A 25710-nucleotide genomic window follows, 5' to 3' on the forward strand; every position below is an offset into this window, starting at 1 on the left:
GTTTGGCACGTGCAGTGGCTAATTTGTACTCCAGGGCAGGTTGTTCCTGGTTTGAAGTCCATCCCCTTCCAGCTTCCCAGTTTGGCTGTACATGTTTGTGGTGGGTTTTCTCCATGAAAAAACAGGGTCAGAGGCTGACCCCTGTGAGGAGATGAAGGGTAGCTGAGGTGCATAAGTGCTCTGACAAACTCAGGGCCTTGAGGGGCTTCTGTGGGCGCCTCTTGCCGGAGGAGCCCTGAGTACCAGAGCACGTTAGGTGCTTGTGTTGGAACCGCGCTAAGGACAGCCAGGGTGTTCCATATACTGAGAAGTGTCATGGAAGCTTTCTGACATGCTTCTTTCCTTGAAAATACAATACCAACACAAACGCTCCTTTTGCTGAAAAGTTTCCTATGAAAACGATCTTGGCGAGCGTTTCACAAGCACAACATTGTTTCCAGAGGGAGCCAGCGAGATTTCTGGAGGAATATTGCCTTTCATTGTTACAGAGTGTTTGAGTTGAACCAATGCTGATGAATTTTTCTTGCTATGTCTCAAATTGCCAGTAGTGCTGGTTAGCACATGTGAGTCCTGTTTTTTAAGGAGAAGGGGTGCGTTTTCCCCAGTAGGAGCCTGTTCTTTTTCATCTTGGGTGCACATAGGGATAATGATGGAAAAGGTGAATATTTAGGTACCTTGTCAGAACAGCAGAAATACAAAGACCTTTTCCAGCACTGCTGCCCATGACTTCAGCCCAGGTGTGTATTGCTGCTGATGTTGTTTCAGTCTTGGCACTGCCCGAATTCATGGCTCTCGCTCAGCGATGTCAGATCAGCATCCTGGGGTGTCCATGTTCCCTAACAAGAAGACTTCACAGTAGTGTAGTCTCATGTTAAGACTTTCTGAATTGCTGGCCTCGTGCTGCAGGTACCTTTCTGAAGATGCCTCACGCTGTGGCTCAGACACCCACCTGCTGTTGTAGCAAACACTCAGCACTGGCTCCCACCCAGCCTGAAAGGCTTGGGACAGATTCAGTGGCAGGTTTGTGTGTGTCTAATTAGTTTGCTTACAGTTCTTCACATCTGTTCAGTTCCTTAAACTTCACAGAAGGGACAGAGCTGTAATGCTTTCCCTTCAGTAGCATTTGCTCTATATTCAGTGCGGGAAATAACTTGTTCCCAACTTGGACTTGGGCCAGGAATTGTTCCCCTGAGGCAGAGATGTATACAACAACTCCTGGAGTACCTTACACCTACCATGGGAAAGAAGGTTCAAAGGCACACAGTTGTGATAAAACCAGTATTTAAATTCTGCCCACTTCATTTACTCATTTATTAACTCCAGAAGACTTGCTGAGAGAGACTGACATGTCATCGCTCTCTCTAGATGGTGAAACTAGAATGGCTACTGTCTGGCTCAGGGACTTGAGGAAGCAGTTCCCCTAAAAACAAGGGCTTGCTCCTGCACAGCTAGTGAATTTTCACTGAGCTGGAGGAGAGGAGGAAATGTTTCAGAAACATGAAAAATCTGTAGATCTCTGCCCCTGCCTGTTTCAGCAGCAGTCTCCTGCTACTGTGCTGCTGATGCCAGTACCCAGCTGTTTGTCTTGAGAGTAGCATGTTTTTGTTGTCTACAGTAGTAATAAATTAATCTTCTCCCCCCCCCCCCCCCCCCCCCCGGCTTTTTTTCTGCATATATAACTAAACCCTGAAATGTGAATGTGCCATCAGTGAGCGTATGTCTTTGCGTGGAGGGTGTTTTTAGCTTAGCTCTACTTTTCATCCTCAGTTTCATTCACAGAAATGTCTTTTCAGAAACACCTATCTCCTGTTTGGAAAGTAATGTGGGCTTCTGTATGGAAATACAGAAACCAGCAGCTTTTCAACTGTGTAGGGCAGGACTGTGCTTTTATTGTAGCATAACAACACTGAGCGTGCGTCTTCTCTTTCAAAAAGCAAAATGTCACAGAGGTAGTGAAGTAGTAAGCATTTTTCTTCTTACACTAGCTGAGTAACTGTGGGTGTGAGAAACCTTAAAAATGCCTTCATGTGTCCAGTCTCCTGAATAAAAGTGCCTGTTCTCTAGCTGACTTGGCAACCATCCTTTTTATTGGCACATGGGCTTGAGGACTGGAGGCATGGCACTGCTAGTTCTGATCCATAAAGAAAAATATTTTAAGGAACACTTGATTACAGTGCAGGGTGCTTTGCTTCTAAAAATGCCGAACGGTATTAATGTATGTGGGAGTGTGTGTATGGGGAAAAATCCCTTCCTATTAGAAGATCAGACTGTGCCTCACTCCAGTGGGAAACAGGGTGGGACTGAGCTTTGCAAATAGGTGGTGTGAGAGGACGTTTGGAGATGGCGTGGTTACAGTCCTGGGTTTTGGTTTGGGGTGTTGGGGTGTGTTTTATTGGTTTGGTTTTTTGCCCTGTGTTAATGGGGATGTCACTGACCTTCATAAAAAGCCCAGACCTGAACCCTTTATCAAATACCATTTTGGCCAGTGTGCTTTCCTCCCCATTGACATCATTAGAAGGGTAATTGTGCAGCACCGAGGGCTTGCTCAGCACCAGCAGGATGGGGCAGCACCTGCAGTGATCTGGGTTTCTTTTCTGCAGCCGTTGGGAGGGCAGCAGTTGATCAAAGAAAATAATGAACTGTACAAAATGCCTGTAAATGATCTATCTGTAGACTTTTGCAGCTTTTTGCAGCTCGATTGTGAGTTGAGTTGTGCCTCTCTTTCACCAGGTGAAGGAATCGGATGGTGTGGTTAACGATGAGCTGCCGAACTGCTGGGAGTGTCCAAAGTGCAACCACGCAGGGAAAACTGGAAAAGTGAGTTAAATGGGAATAAGTGGTGCTGGAATGTGATACAAAATCTCAAGCATTCCCTCTGGCTTGTAGCTATAATTTTGCCCAATACCAGCTTTTGATTTTGTGCTTAATTCGGTTGAGTTGAAGGAAATAAGCTGATGGCTTTCTATTCTTCAATAATTTTTGTATTCTTGTTCCGTGTACCAACGCTTCACCCAGAACCTGGGGAATATTTAGGTTAGCACTGCTGCGTGTTAATTTCTAAACTGACAATATTTTTTTTTAAAAAACAAAATCCAGAAGCAATTATGCAAAACCTGAAGTGTCTGTTGGAATTAGTGAAACATTATTTCTTTGCAAATTGACAGATACTTGCAAGTGTGTAGTTACAAAACTAACTTTGTGAAGGTTGAAACTACTTTACTCTAACTCCCTGCTAATCATTTTGTCTGTTACAAAGTGATCAACCCACCAATGTTGGAGTGTTGGAGGCAACTTAGACTAAGAGCTGAGAAAGGCATAAGATATAAAGTTTGTTTGTGTTTTGTGTCTCTTTGGCGTACAAGCAAAAGCGCGGACCAGGATTCAAATACGCATCAAATCTCCCAGGCTCATTGCTGAAGGAACAGAAAATGAACAGAGACAATAAGGAAGTAACAGATGCTGCAAAACGGAAAGGGGATTGTGAAGAAACTCCCAGGCGGAAATCAGAGGAACATTCCAAAAAGACTCAAGTTGACTCAATACTGAGGAGAAAGTCAGATGAAGTGCATCTGTGGAGAAAAAGGAAATTTGAGAAACCCCAGGAACCCACTATGAGAAAGCGGGTATGACAAAACACTCTTTTTCATGTACTTACACAGATGCGTGTGGGCTGGTTGGGGCTGATGTCTCTTGCCTTCTGGCTTATAGCTCATCTTGAAATCCCAGATTGTTACAAAAGAAACTGCGCTGGTTTACCTTCCTTCCTGAAAACGGCTAGTCTAACAGGACAGTAGTTTGAACAGTGACACTTGGGTGGACATTCAGAGGCCGAAAACACTGGGCTATGGCAGTTGTTTTATTCATAATACTGGAAAACCCACTTTAACTGAAAAGTCTTTACAAGATGCTTGGAGGAGGAACAAAGTGAAAATCAATTTTTAATGGAAACTTTTTCATCTCTATCCACTTGGTGGCGTATGGCAGCTGGTTTTGTGGCTGATTCAGGGATGTACAATACTCATAACCCATCAGAGGACCTCTAGAAATGACACCTTCTGTAGCCTGCAGAGAGGAGGAGCTGCTCACAACAGCGATGTAGATGGCTTTTCCCTGAATTTGTCAGTCAGAGCGCTTGGGCCAGGCAGGAACACTCTGAATTGTCACGTGGATTGCAAAATATGGTACTTGGGATATAGAGAAACGCTGGTTTGCAGAAGTAGAAATGAGGACCTAGATTTAATGTGTCTCATGAGTAAATGGCTGATGGCCTTAGAATCAGTGGCTGGTTTTGTGTTACATTTGTAGTTGATGAGGAGTGGCAGTCAGTCTGCCCTGCAAGGCTTGGCAGTGGGAACACTGCAGTAAGGTAAAAGTAGGGATTGGGGTTGCTTTGGTGGAGTGAGAGAGCAAAATTCACGACACCAGTTTATGCATATCTGCTTTCTGGCCGTGCTTTTCTTTCCCATCCCTTTGGACTCACTGCAGTGTTCATGGATGGCTTGAATTGCTCCATGAAAGCCCCCCAGTGTGTGAGGAAGGCGCTGTGGGTCACCAGACCTTCATCAGACAGCACAACAAATGTCGTGGTTTGGGGTTTTTACTTTTCTTTCTTCCAACAGCTAAAACTTGGAAAAGAAGACAAACTCTTCAGGAAGAAGGTACTTTGCCTTTTTAATAGATGTGTTCTCAATCCCTTCTAATCCCTTCTCCTCATGTGAGCTGAATGGTGAGCCAGTTTCAGTCATGTCCTTGTGTCACTGCAGGCATTTTTATTATCCCATTTACATCTTGAAATTACAGAATATCTCTCTCGTGGAAACCTTTACAGGTTAGTTTAGCTGCAGTGTCTGGTTTTATATCTTCTGTTCTGGTGTCCCATGTTAAAAAACAGCAGCAAGCTGTGGTTTTTTGATGACCCAAGAAATAAAATTCTTTTTCTATACTGATGTTTCGCTCTTCCTGTGTGGTTGAATCTTGCCCCTGCCACACAGCCCCTCAGCAGTCTGTACCACAGCACGTCCCTGGAGTCCCCCGCTGACACCCCAGGGAGCCAGGGGTGACCTGGCACACAAGTATTGATTACTCCTGCAATCCAGCACGATAACAGAAGTCCGATACCTTTAAACTAAGCGCTCGTCAGTGCCCTGTGGGAAGGATGCTGCAAGCTGCCAGCAGTCTGATGTTGTAATGTTTTTATTCTAACCTGTCATTAACTTACTGTGACCTCTCACTTTATAATATGTTAATTTAAAGACAGGGTGATCAGCTTTCTCCGCTGCATGCCGCAGTCTGAAGCATCCACTGACTTGATCCAATTAGTTTGTTGCGAAAGCACAGACCTTCTGATATAACAAGTGTGTTCACAGCAGTTCACCTTCTCTTGCCAGTCCAGATCTCTTCTTATTAGAGCTATTTCATTTTAACAGTTGGTGGCTTCTTTCTTGCTTGTAGTGATCAGATTAGACTTGAAGTCTTCCCTGATCTTGGTTTGTACGTCTCTTATGCTTCTGTCTGGTGTACATCAAAGAGAGATTTGATTAATGTGAGCAAGTGCAGTGCAGTTTGCTGCATGAACAGTGACCGGGGCAGGGAAGAAGGTGCCAGCTAACCCCTGTCAGCCTGCGTTGCGTCGGAGATCGTGTCAGCGCGAGGTCTCTGTCAGGCCAGCAGTGTGTCAGACCTGTCAGTCAGATCCCCCCTTCTGCACGCACCGGCGCTGGGGGAAGCTTGAGAAGACGAGCAGAGTTCAGTAGGATGTAAAGGAGCAGCTAAAAAAGCATCATGAAATGAGGCTGTGAGTGTCCAGCGATCGGGGCCACAGCCGCGCTTTTGGAGGTTTCAGGAATTGACCTTTTGGCCATTGGGCATGAACGTGTGTCAGCCAGTGTTTAAAGTGGGTGCCCAGTGAATGTGTCCCAAGCCTGGTTTCTTCTGGCCTGCTGGGGAAAAAGCTGTCTGTAGTGTGCTGCTTATCTTCTCTATATGAATTGTCCACTGTGTAATGAGTAAGGCCCTTAAATCTGCAGGATTATGCATGGTGAATAAATGCATTTATCCCTCTCTTGGAGTCCAGAGAGCCAATAGCCGGACTCCTCATCCATGATGGCACTTGAACTTGATACCTTTGGCCGGTGAATGTACCCCTGTGCTCAGATGGGTGGGGCCCAGTGCTGGCAGGCAGCCCGACCCCCCCCCCCCTCCCCTTTCCCCCCTGCCCCGGGCAGGGCTGCCTGTGTGGAGCATCAGCATGTGAAGTATTGCTGCGTACGTTCTTGCTCGAATAGTCAGCCCTTGTCTCTTCCTTTTCAGCGGCGATCGTGGAAGGCTCCAGATGACCGAACTGCCATGATCAAACCCCTGCGGCGCCTGAAGCAGGAGCCCGAGGACGACCTGCCGGAAGCACCTCCCCGCTCCAAGGATAGCGACCAGTCACGGTCCAGCTCACCCACTGCAGGTCCCAGCACGGAGGGCGCCGAGCCCAGGGACAAGAAGAAGTTCAAGATGAGGAGGAAAAGGCGGCTTCCCAATAAGGAACTGAGCAAGGAGCTCAGCAAGGAGCTTAACCAGGAGATCCAAAAAACCGAGAACAGCCTTGCCAACGAGAATCACCAACCCATCAAATCTGAACCTGAGAGCGAGAATGAGGAACCTAAGCGTGCTTTGAACAACAGTGAGAGACTCCATAGGTTCAGCAAAGGGTTAAACGGGACTCCCCGGGAGCTGAGGCACCAGCTCATCCCCAGCCTGCGAAGCACACCTCGGGGAATAACCCGGCCACCGCCTTCGCTCTCTCCTCCCAAATGCATTCAGATGGAACGGCACGTTATCCGGCCGCCTCCCATCAGCCCCCCTCCGGACTCGCTCCCCCTGGATGACGGGGCAGCCCACGTGATGCAGCGGGAAGTCTGGATGGCTGTCTTTAGCTACCTCAGTCATAGAGACTTGTGCATCTGTATGAGAGTTTGCAAGACCTGGAACAGATGGTAAGGAGGGCGGGAAACCGAGCTCGGTCTAACGTGTAGCGGGATGGACTCAAAAAGGGAGCGGGGGACGGGAGCACTAACATCTCCTGGAAGAGGTGTGTGGGTTGTCAGTGAAGCTCTATTGAGCCCAAGGAGAAGGGGTGACCCGCAGTGTCTGAAGAAGCAGCGTGTCTTCTGGTGCTTTCTCAGAAACAGCAGTTCCCAGCATTTCTGGTGGGAATTGTGTGTGGGGGTGTGTGTGTGTGTGTGTGTCGCCCCAGAGCAGCCTGTTCTGTAGTTAGACACCACAATGTTCCCGCCTGCTGGAACGGCCAGTCTAGGTCATGCTGTCTTGGTGTCATTCTGCCCCCAGGACTTGCTGACTGCTACTGCAGTTGTTTGTTCAGTTCCACTATTAAATATCTATTGAGATACAGGGAAGATCTCCCAGTGCCCTTGGTGTTCTCCTCCGAAGGTCTGTGCCAATTGTTTCCTTGGAGAGCGATCCCGTTCGCTGTGTTCTGTACCAGCAGAGCTGATGGAAGAATCATTTGTTAATTGTATTTACTCACAGAGTGTCCGTTTGGTGCTCGGGGTACCAGAGTGTGAACATTGACACAGTCGGTGACTGTAGAGCAGCAGGAAGCGTTAGTGGACAGATTTATGTGTTTCACTGAACTCGCAGGAAAATCTCTTGTTGGTTGTCGCCTCGGATTTGACTGTAATGTGCACACAGATGGGCGGATTGTAACAGAGGCTCCTTTCGAGCACAGTCTAGTAACAAACCGGGGGAATGACAGAAAGGTTGAGAGGTTGATGATTTGGTGCAAGATGATGTGTGTGGAGTGTCTCCTCTGTGGGCTTCTTGGTGTCACAGAAAGCTGGTAAATGCCTTTGCCACTTAAGTGCAGTATCTTCTAATGGAAAAATGAACAATGCAGAATCTTGCACGCTCATTAGGACTTCTTGCTTGGTGCCCTTAGAGAATCATAAAAGAGCATAAAAACGCATAAGCCACATAGATGGGAATAACACACAGGCACAGAACAGGAGAGCAGGGACCCGTTTTACAGAATTCACTGGTTTTAAGTAAGGAAAGGGCAGGGGAGATCAGGACAGTAATATTTAAAACCAGTCTTGACACTCAAAAGGTAAGCAAGAAGGTGTGGCTTGTGTTCAGGCTAGACAATGGGTTTTACTAAGTGCTTTGATGACTTAAAATGGGATCCAAAGTTGTTGACACTGGTAATTCTCTAGAAATATGCTTGATTGCATGATATGTTTGATGGAGAAACTTCAAACCTACGTAACATTGTATGTTGTTGTGCTTATCTTAGCATCGCTCAGCCTTATTTTTGCTATTTTCAGTTAAATGCTGTAGTTTTTCCCTACTGTTTAAGGTCTTGCAGAAATCAAAACAAGTGCCAAATTAAGTGCTGTTGGCTTTTTTTCTTTTTGGGTAGGTGCTGTGACAAAAGATTATGGACCAAAATAGATTTAAACCATTGTAAATCCATCACTCCACTTATGCTTAGTGGCATTATTAGGAGACAGCCTGTAACCCTTGATCTTAGCTGGACAAATATATCTAAAAAGCAGCTGAGTTGGCTTATCAACAGACTGCCAGGTAAGTGATGTTTTTTGACCACTTCCCTGAATTTACCAAACTGAGGAATGTCTGCAGGGATCTGGGTATACCGAGAGAGGAGTTAGATGCGTAGGAATGAAGCATCAGCGAGTTAAAATGGGGCCAAAATTAGTTGTGTTGTGGCTACTTGATGTGCTAGGTAAACTAATTTGAGGCAGGTTTTTGTCCACAGGTAATGTTGCCGTGGAAGGTGCCTGCGCTGATGTGATTGGGGGGGGGGAGGTCTGCTGTCCCCCACAGTAATGAAGCTCCAGAGGGTGGGAGAGCTGGGCAGGAGGAGGCTTACGGGGTCCCAGCTTGCCCTGGAGCGCTGGGATCGTCGCTCAGAGCGGCCCTGGGCTGGTAGCGGCGATCACCGCGGACGCCTCTCCGGGTAGGCCACGTGCTCCAACTTCTTCTGTATCCGCAGGTCTTCGAGACCTGCTGTTATCAGGGTGCTCGTGGATAGCAGTGTCGGCACTTTGTAGTTCCAGTTGTCCTTTACTCCGAACTCTGGATGTGCAGTGGGCAGAAGGACTGAAAGACGCACAAATGAGAGACCTCTTGTCACCGCCCACAGATAACCGGCCAGGTAACCGGCGGGAGGAGCACGCGGGCGACCTGTCCCAGCCGTTCTGTGGCATGTTCTGCTGCTAGTGCCCCTTGGAGGAGACGGGCAGAGCCCCCCGCAGCTAGCGCCGGCGGGGCTCTGGGCTTTGCTGACGCGCGAGGTGTTCGAAGTAGTGGCTTGTAACACCTCCTGGCTGGAAGCCACTGGGTAACGAGTGATGTTCTCTGGCTGCTGAACAGTCATCTTGAGCCACTGTGCTGGTTTTCTGTCTGACTTTCTTCTCTTCAGGCTGCAACGGGTGTACTTTAGAGAGTATGGAAACACTTTCTTCCAGTTCAGGGAAGGAGCAGTTCTGTGGGTCATGCCACATTCGCCCGGATATCAGCTCAGGTGAAATTTTGAGCAAATCAGATCTGCTTTCTGGCATGCACTGCACAGCCTACTGCTTATTCCCGACTTGTAATTCCGCTGGGCCCCTGCAGTTACTTTCATCCCTTTTGTTTTGAAATCAGGAGGTGGCTTTGTCCACGTGCCTGTTCCAAAAATAGACAAGTGTTCCTGCTGATGTCCCCTCCAAAGCTCCAGACAGGCAAAAAGCGTCTGAAGTTGACGTAGGGCAGCAGTGTTGTGTGTCACAGTGCATTTCATATAGATCTGCAGATGTTTGCGATACGGGTGAGACTTTTGGGAGTGACCTGCTGCCTCCGCTTTCCAGGTCAGATCGACAACCGGAGTAAACTACGGAACATAGTTGAGCTGCGCTTGGCTGGCCTGGATATTACAGATGCTTCTTTGCGGCTGATCATAAGGCACATGCCTCTGCTCTCCAAACTCAATCTTAGTTACTGTAATCACGTGACAGATCAGTCTATTAACCTGCTGACCGCGGTCGGAACCACCACGCGGGATTCATTAACAGAAATTAATTTATCAGGTAAGAAACACAAGCGCAGGGGAGGGTGTTAGACCCCTCGTGGGAGTGGTTTTACCCAGTTCTTCCCCTGCCCCCAGGGTGGCTTCACCATTTAATGTCCCCAGCCAGTGTTGGGGGAGGTTTCGATATGATCCCAAGAGCGAGATTAAGACACAAATGAGGCCAAACGCCGTACACCCAAAACAGTTTTTATTATTAAAAGTGAAGAGGGGTAGCGCTAGGACAGAACGGAAGGAAAAGACAGAAATCAAGCAAGCAGAGTCGCAAGAATAGTCACCACCGTGGATCCTCAGTCTTCAGTTCTTCGGTGGTGGGTGCACCTGGATCTAGCTACGGTGGGGGTGCACCAAGTTTTGTCACATTTTAAGTTCATCTTATCAGTTGATTAGCATACTAGACCAGGAGGGGCAGGTATTCCACAAACTCATTTCCATGAGAAACGAGGAAAAAGGTGGAGCGTGGGTTCTGCAAATGCATTGAGGGGGAAATGGGGTGCACCACCCCTTGTCCAACTGAGGGGTTGTACTCGCCCTGCCCACCTTTAGTTTTTCCTCTCTGGTGCGAATAACCCGGCAGCTGCGGCTCAGCCTCCGCAGCTCCACGTCCGGCGTGCTTGGCTTCACCTCCTGGGTTACACAGCGGAGTCACAGGGGGGCGAGAGGGGCCATAGGCGAGCTGGGCAGCACGGGAGGAGCACGAAGGACCCGCTGCAGTCAGGATAAATCCTCAAACCAAGACTTGATGTTAAACAACTCCCCCTTTTATCTTTTTCCGTCAGACTGCAATAAGGTTACTGACCAGTGCCTGTCTTACTTCAAACGTTGTGGAAACATCTGCCAGATCGACCTGAGGTACTGCAAGCAAGTGACAAAAGAGGGCTGCGAGCAGTTCATAGCGGAGATGTCCGTAAGTGTTCAGTTTGGGCAAGTGGAAGAAAAACTTCTGCAAAAACTGAGTTAGTTAAAGGACATGTGTAAATACTGGGGCGGGGTGGGGGGAGGGACTAAGAACACGTAGGGATTTTATTTTCAATTGGGAACTTGGAATATTGGAAAATACCGCGATCGGATTTTACAACTCTTGTCGAGGAGAGAACAACATGAAACTACCCATGTTAAGAATTTCAACTTGTGCCACTAATTCAGTCTACCTGGGATGTCCTGCACTGGCTCTTATGCAAATTCATAAGGCGACTGTTATTGATGATAATTGTTCACACCCGGAAGACGACTGATCTCCAAGAAATACTGTTATTTAAAGTACCACAGCATGTGCTTGGTAGTGTAAATTTGATTTCTGCTTTTCATTTCTTAAAACAAGAAAAAAAAAAAAGTTGGTGTCATTAAAGTGGACCACGCACTGCATTTCTGCCTTCTTAACACGTTTTGTTTTGTTACATCTTACATTATGCAGAACTATTTTTGTACAAAAATTGTTTAAAAATTATTTATGCAATGTTTGAATGCATTACCAGTGTTTCGGTTTTGATTGCCAATTTTTATCTTTACTTATGGTAGGCGAGAACTTAACCTATACTTCGTAGACAGTATCTATCTACAAATGTGCCCAGGTCAGGAAAAGTAGGTTAATACTTTCAACTTAAAGCATGTTTTAATGGAAGTTTATATCCTGCTTTGTATACTTCAGAAGTGACATAAGCATGTTGTGGAAATAAGGTGTAAATTATAGTTGAAGTAAAACACTTTTATCTGTATAGAAATCACCTTTTTCTCAAAATTTTAAAAGATTCCAATTTCAGCTTTTGCACATAGGAGGGTTTCACTCTGTAGCATGAGCTCTTGTACTCAATATGAAATTAATTTATACAGTGAGTCCAGCCGTAGAATAAATGGTCAAACGTAGTCTCTCTTTCTTTGAAGTGTGAGTTGAGTTCTCATTTAAGGTTTATAACATGGTTATTTCCTGATTGTAAAATTCTGCATTCATAAGTGCCATTGTTGTACGGTGTTGTTTTCGTAGACCTTCCTGATGCAGTTTTACCTTTGTTGAATTTGTATAAACAATTGTACAAAAACAGGGGCTGGCTCTGGGTTTCTGTTCTGAGGGGGATGGGGGGGGTGTTTTGGGGTGGGGGGAGCTGGTTTGGGCTTGGGGGGTGTGTGGAGGGGCTGCAGTGTGTGGGGAGGGGAGGTTGGGGCAGTTGTGTGTGTAGCCTGGGTGCAAGCTGTGAGTAAGAGTGGTGTAAGCTGGGAGTAAGAGCAGCAGCCCCTGGGTTGTGCTGCAGGTGGTGCTTCCCCAGCCCTCGGTTGCTGGGAGGAGATAAAATGGAGGCTGCCCAGCCCCATCTCAAGGAACACTGACACAGCTCAATAATAATGTTAAAGCTCTTAAAGAATGATAAAGAATGTTCAAACCAACCACCCCAGCTGCTTAAGAAAAGAGGCAGAGGCTGGGAAGGCCCATCACCAATCTTTATTCAGCTCGTGTGGCTAATGACCAGCATGGAGGTAACATCCAGGGTGTTTTCTTCGTTAGCTTACCCACTGAGCAGAGACTCCAAGGATTAAGTACCATTAAAAAGTTACTTCTAAAAAATAAAGCCATTGAGAAGTTTGCTCCCTTCTGAAAAATAACCAGCAGGGTCTCTAAGGTGTCTATTTTATTGTGAGGAGGAGCTACTTTCTCTTTTTCAAGCCAGCTTAGTTTTTGATGTAAAAGACAGGAGCAGGCGTGACAGCGTAGCAGAGGTAAGAGCTGGGGGTGCTGCAGCCTTGACAAACCCCCTCCCTGGCTCTGGTGGGGGAAATTAAAAGGAGAAAGTGCAGCTCCGTCAATCCACCCCGCGTAAAGGATAAACCCTCAGGACAGAGTCGCTCCTTCCTCACCTCAGGCAGCAGCCGGGGGTGGAGAAGCAATTAATAGTGACTTGGCCTTGGGTAAAAGTCCATGAGTGGGTTTTACACAAATCCCCTGTTTCCCTCCCCGTTTAAGGTGAGTAACTACATTCCCCAGGTTAGCAGCGAGTAGCTTGGTGACCCTGGTTAGTATTCACAGTAACATCAGGTTGTCGGCACAGGGAGTAAATACAATCACATGTAAGATTAAGAGGTACAAGAGGCAGGAGTGGATTAAGGACCACAGTAATATGGTTTACTATACCCCTTTTTAAAAAAATATTTTATTCCTAAACTAAAAAACACTTAGTAATCAGTATTTGGACAGGACGTGGTGGAGCCCTGTGAAGGGACGCAGCTTTCGGTGCATTTACAGATGGGTTTAGTGACAGATGTTGGGAGGAAGCAATTAAGGGCTTAGGTACAGTCCATGGCAGTGCTTTCTACAGTCGTATTTTATACTGTCAACACCGTTGTAGGGACAGTGTCAGAACAGTTACATTCTATAATTACATAAAAGCTGAATATTCAACCAGTATAGTTGTGGCTTCTAATGCACTAGACGATGTAACACACTAAGATGGCCAAGGAGAGGTGTTTTCTGGCCACTTGTCAAGTACCAAATGCGGTAATTAGAGGTGATAATTCTTCAGAAGAGAGCAAGAACTACTGTAAACAGTTTGACTCGAACAGTTTGTGGGTTTGTAAGGTATGTCAGGCAGCGCTACTACCGTACACACAGTACCACCCAGCCGTAGAGAAACGTTTCACAAACTTCTAGAACCTGATGTTGAAAACGCATTTAATCGAGAACTAAAAAGCTGACGCCCACCCCCCACCCCCCCGCCGAGGGTCAGCAACTCCTGCCCACAGCAATCCCAGAAGGGCGACTTAAAACCCAGGTTTGGTCTGGGTTTAGGACTTGAAGACGTGCACAGCCCGCACGACATACTGTCGGCAGATGGGGCACTCGCTCATCCTCTTGCCGCACTTGGTGCACGTGACCATGTGGCCGCACTCCAGCAGGACGCAGTCGATGACGGCGTCCATGCAGATCCGGCACAGGTTGTCGTCGTTGTCGTTCAGCTGCATCTTCTCGCCCTCTGAAACGCGACAGAGAGGGAGGTCAGGCCCTCGGGCCCCAGGAAACCAGCAGAGCTCTGGCCGGGGCGCCCACCACGGGGCACAGACAGCTGACATAGCCTCAAGCTGCTAACAGTTTTTCTAACCCCCAGCTAAGAATGAATCTATATTCCTTCAAAAAAGCAAAGAAACAAGAACTAGAAAGCCCCTAAGTGAACATCCAAGACTTGGCTTCGTCCTTTAAACTCGCAGACCATTTTCAGTGCAGAATATAATGACTGAAATAACATGCTGGATTAAAATTCAGAGCATGTTGGTTTTCCATCTCTGAGCTTATTTGTTTGGCTGAACGCTTTCCTCAGAAGATTAAACACCATAATAATAAAGCAGGCTATGAAGTGGAAGCCTTAAGAAGGCCATAAAGGTGGCAGAACTGAACAAAACCTGTCAATTTTCACTGCAAATAGGCAGCATCCCCCAGCAATAACCAAATGCTCTGTCAGATCGTGTTAAAAAAAACCCCAAAAAACAACAAACAAACTGTTAAGTTTAAAGTTTGATTTCAGACAGGTTTTCAGTTCTAGCCCCTGACCAAGCCATGGGTCTCCCTCAAGCCACCTTCTGACATGCACTAACAGTCCCCCACCCTCACAATCCTTCTCCACCCCAATTAGCTGATTAGTTCACACCCAGTTATCGCACTCCCGGCAGTGCATGTGCTGGCACAGTCTGGCTGGGCGGTAGCCCAGGGCTATTAAGTTTTCCAGTCACCAGTCCCCTGTTCTTTGCAGCCTGGCTGCAGGGATGAAGAGCCAGGTGGGCATTTCTCAAACTGGTAATGACATCAGAAAGTTGTGCCTGGGATCATACTCTGTGAGCAGGAATCGGTCTGGGGCTGCACTGCAGCCACACCAGTGAAAGGCTCCAACTGTTGAGGGCAACAGAGGGTGGAAGAAGAGAGTCACTGAGCCGCAGCCACCGAACCACCTTATCATGAAAACATGGACTGAGCCCAAACCACCTGAGCCTGGACTTCTGCCACTGCAGCTTTTATTTCCGTACCGCAGTAAAAGACCTGAATTGCTCTGGTCTGTGACAGCTACTGAGCTGCTCTCTCACTAATGCCTTGTGAAACCTAATAAAAGATGCGGAGGTGCCAAGTTTCATGTTCTCTGAGGAACCGGTTCTCAGTTGTGCAATTTTACCTTTGCCGTGAAAGCTGAGCTCTCTGAGCTTTGGAAAAAAAAAAAAGTCTCAAAAACCAGCACAATCCTGGAAAGCATCATTTACTCACTAGAACCACATTCAACTACTCCAGATGCACCTTGAACTGTTAAAACCCACTTTCCAGTTGTTCCAGCTGAGCAGACCAAGTTAGATACCAAGTCTTTCTGTGGGCACAACCAGCTACTGGAAACCTGAAAATTAAGTAGTCTTAAGAAAGTAGAATAAAATATAAACCTACGTGTCTTGTGGTTTTCCTCACTCTCTCTGTATAGTCTGCTGACTTTCTCCACAAGTTCCCATTTTTCACAGCATCCTGAGTAGTTGACAAAATTACACGCAAGTATTTCCTTCAGCTGCCGAACACTCAACCCTTCAATGTCTTCCAGACTTGAAATGTCAGACAGAGATGCCCTCGCTCGCTTTCTGGACAATCCAGGGGTCTGAAACACATCAATTGTATGTTTTTAACTGTCCTGGTAAGCTCAGAGCAGCAGGTCTGGTGCTACATCAAGCTGCAGCAGCTTGACTAAAGTTTAACTCTCTTTAAAGCAGATACGCATTGCCAGACACAGCTGACTAAAGAACTAGAGCCGATACTAAATGCTGACAGATATAAACAGTTTATGGTGTCACATGCCAAAAAACTTCTTTGCATAGTTTGTATCTCACCTGCTCTTCTGCACTTTCTTCTTCTTCATTATTTATAGAAGATGTTTCTGTTTGCCCCTGTGTACAAAATGAAACTAATCAGGATAAAACACACATTATCCCTTATAAAACATCTTCCTTTGTACCAAACTGATCAAGGATGACGGTGACATTTTGAAGTTTCAACTGGTACTAAACCTTACTGATTTAAGACACTATATCATCTAAACTAGTAATCTTACCTAGTAATCTTCTGTTTTCAGGTGAGAGATACAAAAGGCATTTTTCCTGCCACCCCAAACTGTACCAACTGCCATTTTATTTTAAAGCTCTGCGTACCTATTAAAGAATGTTATGCTACACCATAAAACACGTTAATTATTGTACCCGTAAAGGTGTTCCATTTCCTGTGCTTCCCCTTCTGTTTGCAAGTTCTCCTTGAGACGACACCGATACAGACATAGAAAATGGATGAGTAAAAAACCCCGAAGTCTGTGACCGTGAGGAATGCAAGCTGCTAGCGTCCATATCCTCCTCCGACCCTAAGCCATGGTGGCACAGCACGAGATCCACCAAGTCTTCTTTCTCTCGGCAAGTATCCGTTGGTATGTTTCTGAGAATCAGATACTGACGCAGATCCTTTACTTTCAATCTCATTAACTGAGGTCGCTGAAAGGCTGTTTCTTGCAGCAAGTGACAAGTGGAACATCTTCTGAGATTCTCTTGTAGGACTGAACAAACTGAGCAAAAATCCTTCTTGCAGTCACAACACACGTGCTAAGGACAAAGAGAAAATAACCATTCAGCTGTACGCCACAAACAAATCTAGACCCTGCTCTCTCCTTCGCCAGGCTACGTAAGTATTACTCTTTCAGTTTTGACATGCATAATTTTTAGGATTTAAGTCTAGAACACTGCCCTGTCAAATAGTTTTGCAGGCGTTCCACAACAGTCTGTCACTTTCGTAGCACTACAGAAAGCTGGTTTGTTTTTTCATTGAAACCTCATTATGAATAAACAAATCAATAAAATACTCAAGTTGTAGTTTAGACAATAAACAAAACTGAAGGCCACTCAATTTTATGGTATGTTAAAATACTTTTGAATATAGTGTCACTGCTCTTCCCACATGCAAAAACCAGTATAATTCCCAAACTTTAACGAACGTACTTCTTCCTCAACTGATTCCCAGAATTCAAAGTAGGCCTTAAACGTGATGACTCGCATGGTAGGTAAACACTCCCCAAATGCCCAGCTGACATTTCTGACAAGCACTTTGTTCAAAAGACTCGCTACAATATACAAAAGCTAGGACTAGGCAAGACTTCCAGCAGCGATTTTAAATGGTCATCTCACCTGCTGTGAACAAACCCAAACTCTTCAAGTTTTTCAGGATTTTAGTAAATTAGTATCAGCTTCAGAAGTTGTCCCTGCACAACCCTTACTTCAACAAAGTGTTTGCCATGCGAACAACAGGATGCACGGGAAGGGGGAAACTGAACACACACACTGAGGAGAGAGGCTTCATGTTTATCTAAACGAGCTGCAGAGAATTAGGTCACTGAGTGGATGAATAATGATGCTGGACAGTCATGATACATACAAATAATATTAACTATCTCAATTCTCTTGATCTGCATTAACCCACCAACCTGCCTCCAAATGAAGGAGGAAGCAATGGAGTGCAACAGCATTTAACAGAACTAAACCTGGTTAGGAAACAGAATTAGACGAGTATTTCACAGAAAGAAGCTGTGATACTATATTGCGAGTCTTTAGCTTCTCCATCACCCAGTGTGTTCATTCCAGTACTCAACCACTATGTTCAGTGTCATCTTCAAAACCAGATTTAATGTTTAAGATTCTGAAGCTAAAACACATATCTTACAAATTAGAATCCACTAATTTTTGGTCAGACCAGATCCTGTGTGTCACCGATTAATGAACATCAGACGTCTTAGCTTCTAATCCTGTCTGACATTAATTTCCTGTGACCTCAGAATAAGGCACTTACTCCCTCCCTGGCTATCTGCCTCAGGTTTCCTTATCTAAGGAAAAAATACACATTCACATCCCAGTATGCCTACAGATCGGTTCATAAGACTAAAAATGCTATGTAATAGGAAATATACTCACTTTTTTCCTAAAAACTGAAAAGGAAAGTCCACATGCTTTGCAAACGATGTTAGCGCCCGCCGCAGCTGGAGAGGGATATGCTGAGAAGTCTGTATTTGGTGCGAATCTGAACGGGCCGGCACCTCCCCCAAAGCCGGCCTGCTGGCCCCGGACAGCTCCAGTCCCCATGACTTCATTCAGCAACCCACAGCAGGAAGCCCACATGGAAGTAGCTCCTGCCTGGAAACATTCACAAAGAAGGGAAAAAAAAAAAAAAAAAATTAATATCCAAAAGCCCACATCAGATGTGACTTGCTACTGAAGAGCCACTGCACTCCATCTGTCATCATCCCAAAAGTACGTGGTGGGAATTCCCAGAGCAGCAGGAACTGGGCACACTAATGTCTATACCAGCCCAATAATCCCCACTTCCCAGCTGCAAACCAAAGTAGGTAAGATTTGCTTCTGAGAGGCTAATGCCTGCACAAGGAGCTCGCTTGCATAACTCCTTTTCTAGCAGAGTTCCGCACAAAAAGGGTAAGGAATTTGAGGAGGTAACGCAATAGCGGAGCAAAGAAGGAAGAGACTAACAGCCAGTCATAGGTGAGGGGCAAAACCGGAAATGATGACAGGCAGCAACATAACAATTTACCGTAATTAGTGCAGAGCTGTCCCCTGCAGGATCTTCTCCAGAACTAATCCAGCTCTTACACGGCTCACAATAAAACTCTTTCTAAAAAAAACCATTTCTGGGTCTACAAAGTAACAAACCAGTCTTCATCAGAAACTAGTTACAGTCTTGTTTCTCTGAGGGGAAAGTGTTTTTCAAGACCTCCCTGAACCTGCTGTTTCATTGTCTTACAAAACATCTAACAAAAATTAAAATAACTCTGAATGATCTTATTCTAGATCGACTGGATTTCAGTTTTGAGTTACACAATTCAATCTTAAAATACTACAAAAACATTCTAAATACATACATAAATCGCTATTTCTTATCCTTGAAATCCTTTAGCACTAGATTCTCTATCAAAAGTGCATATTCTGCTTAAAGTTGGAATTTGGACTCTAAGTTGCTCACGTCACGTGTTTAATCACTGTCATGTGGCTCACTGAAATCTACTGGAAAAAAAAAAAAGCAAACAGAATCACACCAGACTCTTTCTGAAAGGAAGCCAAGTGGTACAACTTCCTTTAAACATATTTTCTTTTTCATACTTTGCTTCTCAACTATGCTGGTTAGAAGCGGTTCTGTTCTTCGTTCTGGGGCAGCATCTTTTTTTTTTTTTTCCCAAAGCATAAAACCATAAAATAACTGCTTTTGAGACTTGTACGTCTTGCTGTAAAACCTAAACCAACCAGAACATGCACTTCAGCTCAGTAATGATGGTTGTTTAATTCCCATGGTAACTAATTTCTATATTAAATTGCACAGTTCCCCTGAACTGAACACAGTCCTGTTACATTTGTGGGAACTTCACACAATAATTGGGGATGCGCCAGGACATCTCCTTTCAAACCACGGAGCACAAAAGGTAAAAGAGTCCTCACTCTGGTTTAGAGAGAAGCCGTGAGAAACAATGCCATAGGAGCAAACATGTTCTACACCACCACGCTCACGTAAGCGCCTGAGGTATGGAACATCAAAAGCATCGCTCCAACCCACACAAACCTGGTACTTCACTTTTACTGTTGTAAGCTGACATTAAAAATGTTGCAATACAGCGAAATATTGAACACAGTCATTTTGCTTCTGAGCTGTACAACACATAACACTGCATGCAGTAATAACATCAACTGTACATGCACAAATTAAATTCACTAGTCTAATTTTATAGGTATTTCAATAGAAAAATTCATCCCAGGCATAACAAAAGACCTCCGTGCAGTGGGTACCCCATGCATAGGAGAAAACCTTCCTAAGCTTCCTGTGAAGGAGTTCAGGGGGGATGAACTCCCGTGGCCCTTCCCTGACCTCCAGCCAAGGCACAGGTAGCCCCAGCACGCGGCTGCACTCAGATACACCGTGCGCCTGGAGCCTGTCTGGCATGTAATCAGACTTTAGTGGCAATCATTAAACTATCGTCAAACCAAGACTTGTTTTCTACTCTTCAATAATAAAGAGTGGAAACAGATCAATATTAATTTTTCCTATACAAAACAAGTTATGCATAATCATCCTAGTTTATTAGGCAAGAGTAATTAACTTTTCAGAAATACGTTCTGAAAACCTTAACCCAAGAGAGCTCCAAGTTTTAAAACTTGGGACTTTTGAAAAATGTTTTTTCTCATCTTAAGGTAAAGTTGTCAGTTGCAGAAGTGTTACTCTAATTCTTCACATATTCTTAAAAACTGATGAGCAAGCCTTATATTTAAAAGATTTAACAATAACCACATACAAATAACAGAAAAATAAAACAATGAACCAAAAGGGTCTGTCAGAATTCAACTTGCTTCATTATATGACCACCTTTTTCTCAGGGGGGTCACAGCAGCAGGAGGACACACAACAACTGAAAGGACATAACATAGTTGCCACCACAACCCTTGCCTGATAGTTCAACACCAGCTTCTTAGACTTATTTTATTCAAGAGCCTGTAACAACTGCTCAGACATCACTGCCAACACCAAATAAATATATACTTAAGAAAGTTTTGTTACTCATTTTGGATATGCAAACATTGTTAGTATCAAACAGAAAGTCTCTTTACACTTACTGCCAAGCATTCAGTCATTTTAAGGTGAAAGGTAAGGCAACATGGGCATCATTAATCTTCTCCTTAACCTAATTCAGCTGTGGATTCTTTCTATGCACTACTGTCATTAACTGATAATTCAATTACAGTGTCTAAGCTCTTCATATTACTCTGTAAAAGAAATGAGACCATGCTGAAAAGCACCAACACAAGACACAAATGAGACATACTACATCAAAAACTCCCTTCCTTGACAATTAATTAAAATTTTGCCAATTTCTGCACCAAAAGCCTATCCAACTACATCAGCCACCACTTTCATATTTTCTTCTCACGAGCTGCCATCAGCTACCTTCTCTCTCCATACCTTATGTGCATCCTATAGAGGCAAAATACTGCGTTTGAACATCTTTGCTCTTATTTTTAGTTTTAAGGGCGTTTAGTAACCTGACGAGAATATCACCTCAGAAAGACACCCACCCCAAGACGCTGAGAGGCTGTATGCTGCTCCTTACACATCTCTGCAAGCAGGCTATGCTGTCAGAGGCAGACTAACCACAGAGAAGCCGAAGGAATTTTACTCTATTTTAGCTGAAATTCCGTCCTTACACCCACCCGGAGATCGAGCATCCCTCGGAACTCACCGAGCTGAGAGATCCCCGGTTACCACAACCCTCAGCCCTGACCTGAAAGCACAACGGTAACCTCGGACGCGGAGTAGCGCCTGTGGGGAGCAAACCCCGCGGCCGGCCGGAGCGGGCCCTCCCCGCCAGCCGTGCCCAGCACCCCGGCCCGGCCAGGGCTGGCTCCCACCCACCGCCCCCCCTCACAGGCCCAACCCCCACGTACCGCCCCGAGCCCGGCTCCGTCCCGTTCGGAGCCCTGCCCGGTCCTGCAGCCGCCGGCGGGGATCGACCGCGGACGGTGTGTGGAGACGGGGGCGGGGGCTCGCCTCAGGCGGCGGCACCAGGCCCTCCCCGGCTGCTGAGTCAGTGAAGGGCGCCGGGGCTTCTCGGCAAGGCGGCCCCCGGCCCGGGCGTCCCTCGGTAACGGGGCAGGCCCGGGGAGGGAACAGCGGCCGCGGCCGGGCCGGGCGGCCTAAGGCGACGAGGGAGGGGCGGCGCGGCCCGTCCCACCGGGGTCCCGGCCCCGTCACGCGGCCCCCTCCTCCCTCTCCCCAGCGAGGGGAAAGACGCTCTCCCGGCCGGAGGAAACCTCCCCCGCCCGCCCTTCACCTTCATGGCCGCTTCACCACCGCCGCTCGCGCTCCAGCGCCGCCCGCCGCCGCCTCCACCGGGCGCCGTCCGCCGCGGCGAACCCCCCCCCGGCACCGACCCCCCCCCCCCTACCCCGCCTCGGCGCGGGCCCCCGCCCTTCGCCGCGCTCCAGCGGGCCGCCTCACGGAGGGCGGGCCTTCCCGCAGCGCCGCACGCTATTGGTTGCCCTGCCGCCGACAGCGAGCGGACGGAGCCAATGGAAAGAGAGGAAGCTCCCGGGTGTTGGCGGGGGCGGGCACGGAGGTTCCGCGGGCGCGGACGGGGGGGGGGAGGCGAAAATACCCCTCAAGCACGGAAAAAAGAGGCCACTGACAGCTGTAAGTGCGTAAATCATGATGTCACTGGAATAAGAGAGAACTTTTACCTCATGATTTTGGGCTGGTTTGTTTTTTTCCTGTTTTCAAAGTAGGTGTACACGGACGCTGCCTGTAATGAAGGTGGCAGTGACCCGCCCAGAGAGCTGGTGCTGGGGTCTGGCACAGGGCTGGGGGGGGAATCTGACAGTCGCCAAAATCCAGGTGTTTTGGCACCTCTGCGTACAAGTAGGTGTCTGTCACAAATAGAATGAAAAGCCTCGGTGCTGTAGGCAAAAGGCCAAAGTGCTGATTATTCTACCAAGCCCTTTGGTGATAATCTTTAAATAATAGAAGGTTTATTATTTAAAAATCCAGTTCCAGCTAGCTTCTAGATCCCATTATTATTTTCTCTATGCTGTGAATGGGATACATAAAAAAATAATCACAGGTTGTAAGAACTGAAAGCTTTTAACCAGAAGATTACATTAAAGAAACCCCAACAATACAAACCCAACCAAGTCTCCAGGAAAGCTTTTACATAAGAGCACACAGGGCCAAGAACAAAGAAGGCCTTTGCCAAAAAGAGGAACAGACAAAAGTGGCTGAAAATAAATTTTGACCACAAATCAAATTTGCCTGTACAAAAGGTTGCGTGCAATCTTCACTAATTTCTGCAGGACTGATCTATTTTTGGAGCAAGTCAGATACAAGAACTGAGTCAAAAAAAAATCTGTATGTAATTGCCACAAGAACAGCACAGTCTTGGCAGCTTTAGCATCAAGAGCGGATACTTCATGCAGTCCAACTTCTGGATTTGCACTGACACTATATCATAATTCAAAATCAGGTCATCTGTTTTCGGAAATGCTTATGCTCCTCGACAAGCTTTTGATATGCTATGAACATTTACACATGATTTAATAAAAATGACATTTTTTTTCCAATAATAGCTTGCAACTTTAGTCAAAGCAACTGAAAACATAGTAGAAAAGCCTTGTGAATACAATGTTGGAACAAGCAATGGCACATTTCCCATGTTTCTCATGCAAGAGATTGCTTTAAGACACCTTAAGAAATATCAGTACAGCTTGTTTTTTAAAAACTTCTGTCACATCTAAACTCTATTGATTCAGAGAGTCATCCCTGAAGTATCAAATTATACACAGATGTATTTTTTAATAATCTTACATTAAAACATGAGAGCTCCTCCTGCAGTCGCTGTAGGCGGAGTAAAATCTCTGTCCCACAGATGAGCCAAGTCAAGCAAAACCTCAATTTTTTCCTTTAGCTCTTAAGGACTTGCCAACAAGAAATCCTCCCAAACACAGATGTTTTAGGGAGTAATGTGGGCCTGACAGAGCTGAGATCTGGTGACTGTGCTGGCAGCTGCACTTGCCACTTCCGCCTTAATTTGGGCAGATCTTGATGAATCATGTTTGTAACATGTGATTTGAGATCACTTTTAATGCATTAGTGTGTCTAAATTATAACCTCGTAGACTGATTTTAAATGAGGAACTTGAACTCCGCTGGCTACTCTGTGGCTGAAAAGTAGCATTTGCAGAGGTTCTATTAATAAAAGACTTGCCCTCACTGAGCCTTCGAGGTTGTGCCAAAGAAGCGTTAAAAGATTTAAATCTATTAATGCTAGATGTCCCATTTACATGCCATGAAATAACAAGTGATGATGACTCGCTGCAGCTCAGTAATCCCCCAAGGTTTTACACATCACGAGAGAGCGAGGCAGAGAAGTGATTCTTACCAGGAATATTCAGTTGTTTTTAATGTAACAATTTGGAAAATTTTATGGTAAAGTTAAAAAAAATTAAAGTTAATCGTTGGGCTTTATTTGGGAGTTTTAGATTGGATATTAATACCTATAAGAAGAATCATTATAATATTCACTTTTTATACCAGAGACACACAGTACTGCGGAATTACCTTTGAGAAGGTTTTCAGATTACAGAGACTTGGTTTGACAGATTCAGTGTTGCACTAAATATCCCCAAACCCAGATGGTAGCTATTTCATACCTCATAAGCTCAGGCATGTTACTCGGGTTTGAGCCTGTTTTTGGTAAGATAAAAGATGACTTTCTCAATTGCATTACCTAATCTTGAATTTAATATAACCAAAATAATCTCTTGCTGCTTATTTAGAGGGCTGTATTTTAGGCGTGCGAGTTTATATAAAAAGCATATTCTAAGTGTTCTCTGTGCCACACGCTGAAGGATTGTCAGCAGAGTTCACACGTTGGCTTCAGAGTGTTACACAGAAATGTCAGAACCAGATGTGTGTCATTTCCTTCTTCCTCCAAGTTCTGCACACGCTGGCTGCAGCCTGGCCTTTATCTCATCTCCTGCCTCTCCCCACCAAGCCACTCCACCACTTCAGTGTTTCCGCCCAAGCCGTCATACTTTGTTTTCAGGAAATGTCAGTAAATTGACCTTTGTAACATAATAGCTGTACTTATTTCCTGGGTTTTACTTTCAGATATAGTTCAATGAATATTCAGTTCATTGAGGGCTAGGAAAGCTATCATTAATTATGCCAGCAACAACTAAATACAACATTAAGTGTCTTAAATGTAAACGTATTCTAGAAAATTACTCCATGCTCGATTCGCCTCTTCCTCCTCTCACCACCCCCAGGCATGAATCAGAAGGAACTCAACCGAAATCCCCGGGGACATGCAGATGTATGATAATATTGAGCTTTGTTTTGCTCTCACTTACAAAAATGAGAACTATTATAATAATTTAAGTATTTTCTTTGGGAACATGATGCCTTAATGAAGTACTTTAACAAATTATTGAGAAAATAAAAACTTAGGTGTGGAAATATCTTCATCGGATCACAAATAATTCGCAGGAAGCCCAATCTAATAGGAGTGAGTTCACTCCATGGTGTTCTCCAGCCGCACCAAGGGCATCGGGGCGCGGATCAGTCTCCCCGTATGGCCCAGGAAACCCCCTCCTGGCCTCTCCCGTGACCGGCTGCAGAGAAGCGCCGGGTCCTCGCCGAGCTGCTGTGCCTCGGGCCCCTCAGCGTGGCTCTCCCCGCCGGGACAGGCGGCCCTGCGTGGGACAACGCCGGTGGCGGTCACACCTTCTCAGAGGGCTGCGGCACGTCCAGGAAGGGCCGCGAGAGGGTCCCCAGGACCTCACGGGGTCACGGTTGGGGCGCCGGCCCCACCGAGCCGCCGGTCGCGGTCCCTGCAGGCCCCGCGGGCTGCGGCGGGAGCAGCGCGGAGGCCGCTTCGCTCCGGGCGGCGCCGCCCGGGCCCTTCTCTCCCCGGAACGTTTCTCCTGGGCTCGGGCCGCCAGCCGGCCCCGCTGTGGCGGCGCACGGATCCGCCTCTGATTGGTTGCGGCGCGGATCACGTGACGACAAAGGCGGCGACGATTGGTCGGCGGCCG

General features: G+C 46.2%; 2 protein-coding genes across 13 annotated transcripts in view; one reads left to right on the forward strand and one right to left on the reverse strand.

The window, feature by feature from the left end:
- Positions 1–12131, forward strand: part of KDM2B (lysine demethylase 2B) — a 126198-nt gene extending 114067 nt beyond the window's left edge. For 6 of the 11 annotated variants that reach the window (XM_074844635.1, XM_074844641.1, XM_074844632.1 and 3 more), the window contains 9 exons: positions 2731–2817; positions 3354–3623; positions 4620–4658; positions 6310–6983; positions 8426–8589; positions 9020–9181; positions 9449–9550; positions 9876–10094; positions 10873–12131. In XM_074844635.1, the coding sequence (XP_074700736.1) occupies positions 2731–2817; positions 3354–3623; positions 4620–4658; positions 6310–6983; positions 8426–8589; positions 9020–9181; positions 9449–9550; positions 9876–10094; positions 10873–11054 (1899 nt within the window). In that variant the 3' untranslated portion in view covers positions 11055–12131. The remainder of the gene's footprint in view (positions 1–2730; positions 2818–3353; positions 3624–4619; positions 4659–6309; positions 6984–8425; positions 8590–9019; positions 9182–9448; positions 9551–9875; positions 10095–10872) is intronic. The other 5 variants (XM_074844634.1, XM_074844637.1, XM_074844636.1 and 2 more) reach the window with 5 other exon arrangements.
- Positions 12132–12505: 374 nt separating this feature from the next.
- RNF34 (ring finger protein 34) lies at positions 12506–22051 on the reverse strand. Of its 2 annotated transcripts, none has more exons than XM_074844645.1 (6): positions 21955–22051; positions 18044–18262; positions 16295–16684; positions 15929–15985; positions 15498–15699; positions 12506–14052 (listed from the first exon to the last, which is right to left on the reverse strand). In XM_074844645.1, exons 1-6 carry the CDS (start codon positions 21958–21960, stop codon positions 13865–13867), a joined length of 1062 nt encoding a protein of 353 aa, XP_074700746.1. In that variant the 5' UTR covers positions 21961–22051; the 3' UTR covers positions 12506–13864. The 2 variants fall into 2 exon arrangements, with proteins under 2 accessions (XP_074700746.1, XP_074700747.1); XM_074844646.1 differs by lacking the exon at positions 21955–22051 and adding an exon at positions 21569–21901.
- Positions 22052–25710: the final 3659 nt, after the last annotated feature.

This window comes from Strix aluco, chromosome 18 (genome assembly GCF_031877795.1).
Source record: "Strix aluco isolate bStrAlu1 chromosome 18, bStrAlu1.hap1, whole genome shotgun sequence".
Classification (NCBI taxonomy): Eukaryota; Metazoa; Chordata; class Aves; order Strigiformes; family Strigidae; genus Strix; species Strix aluco.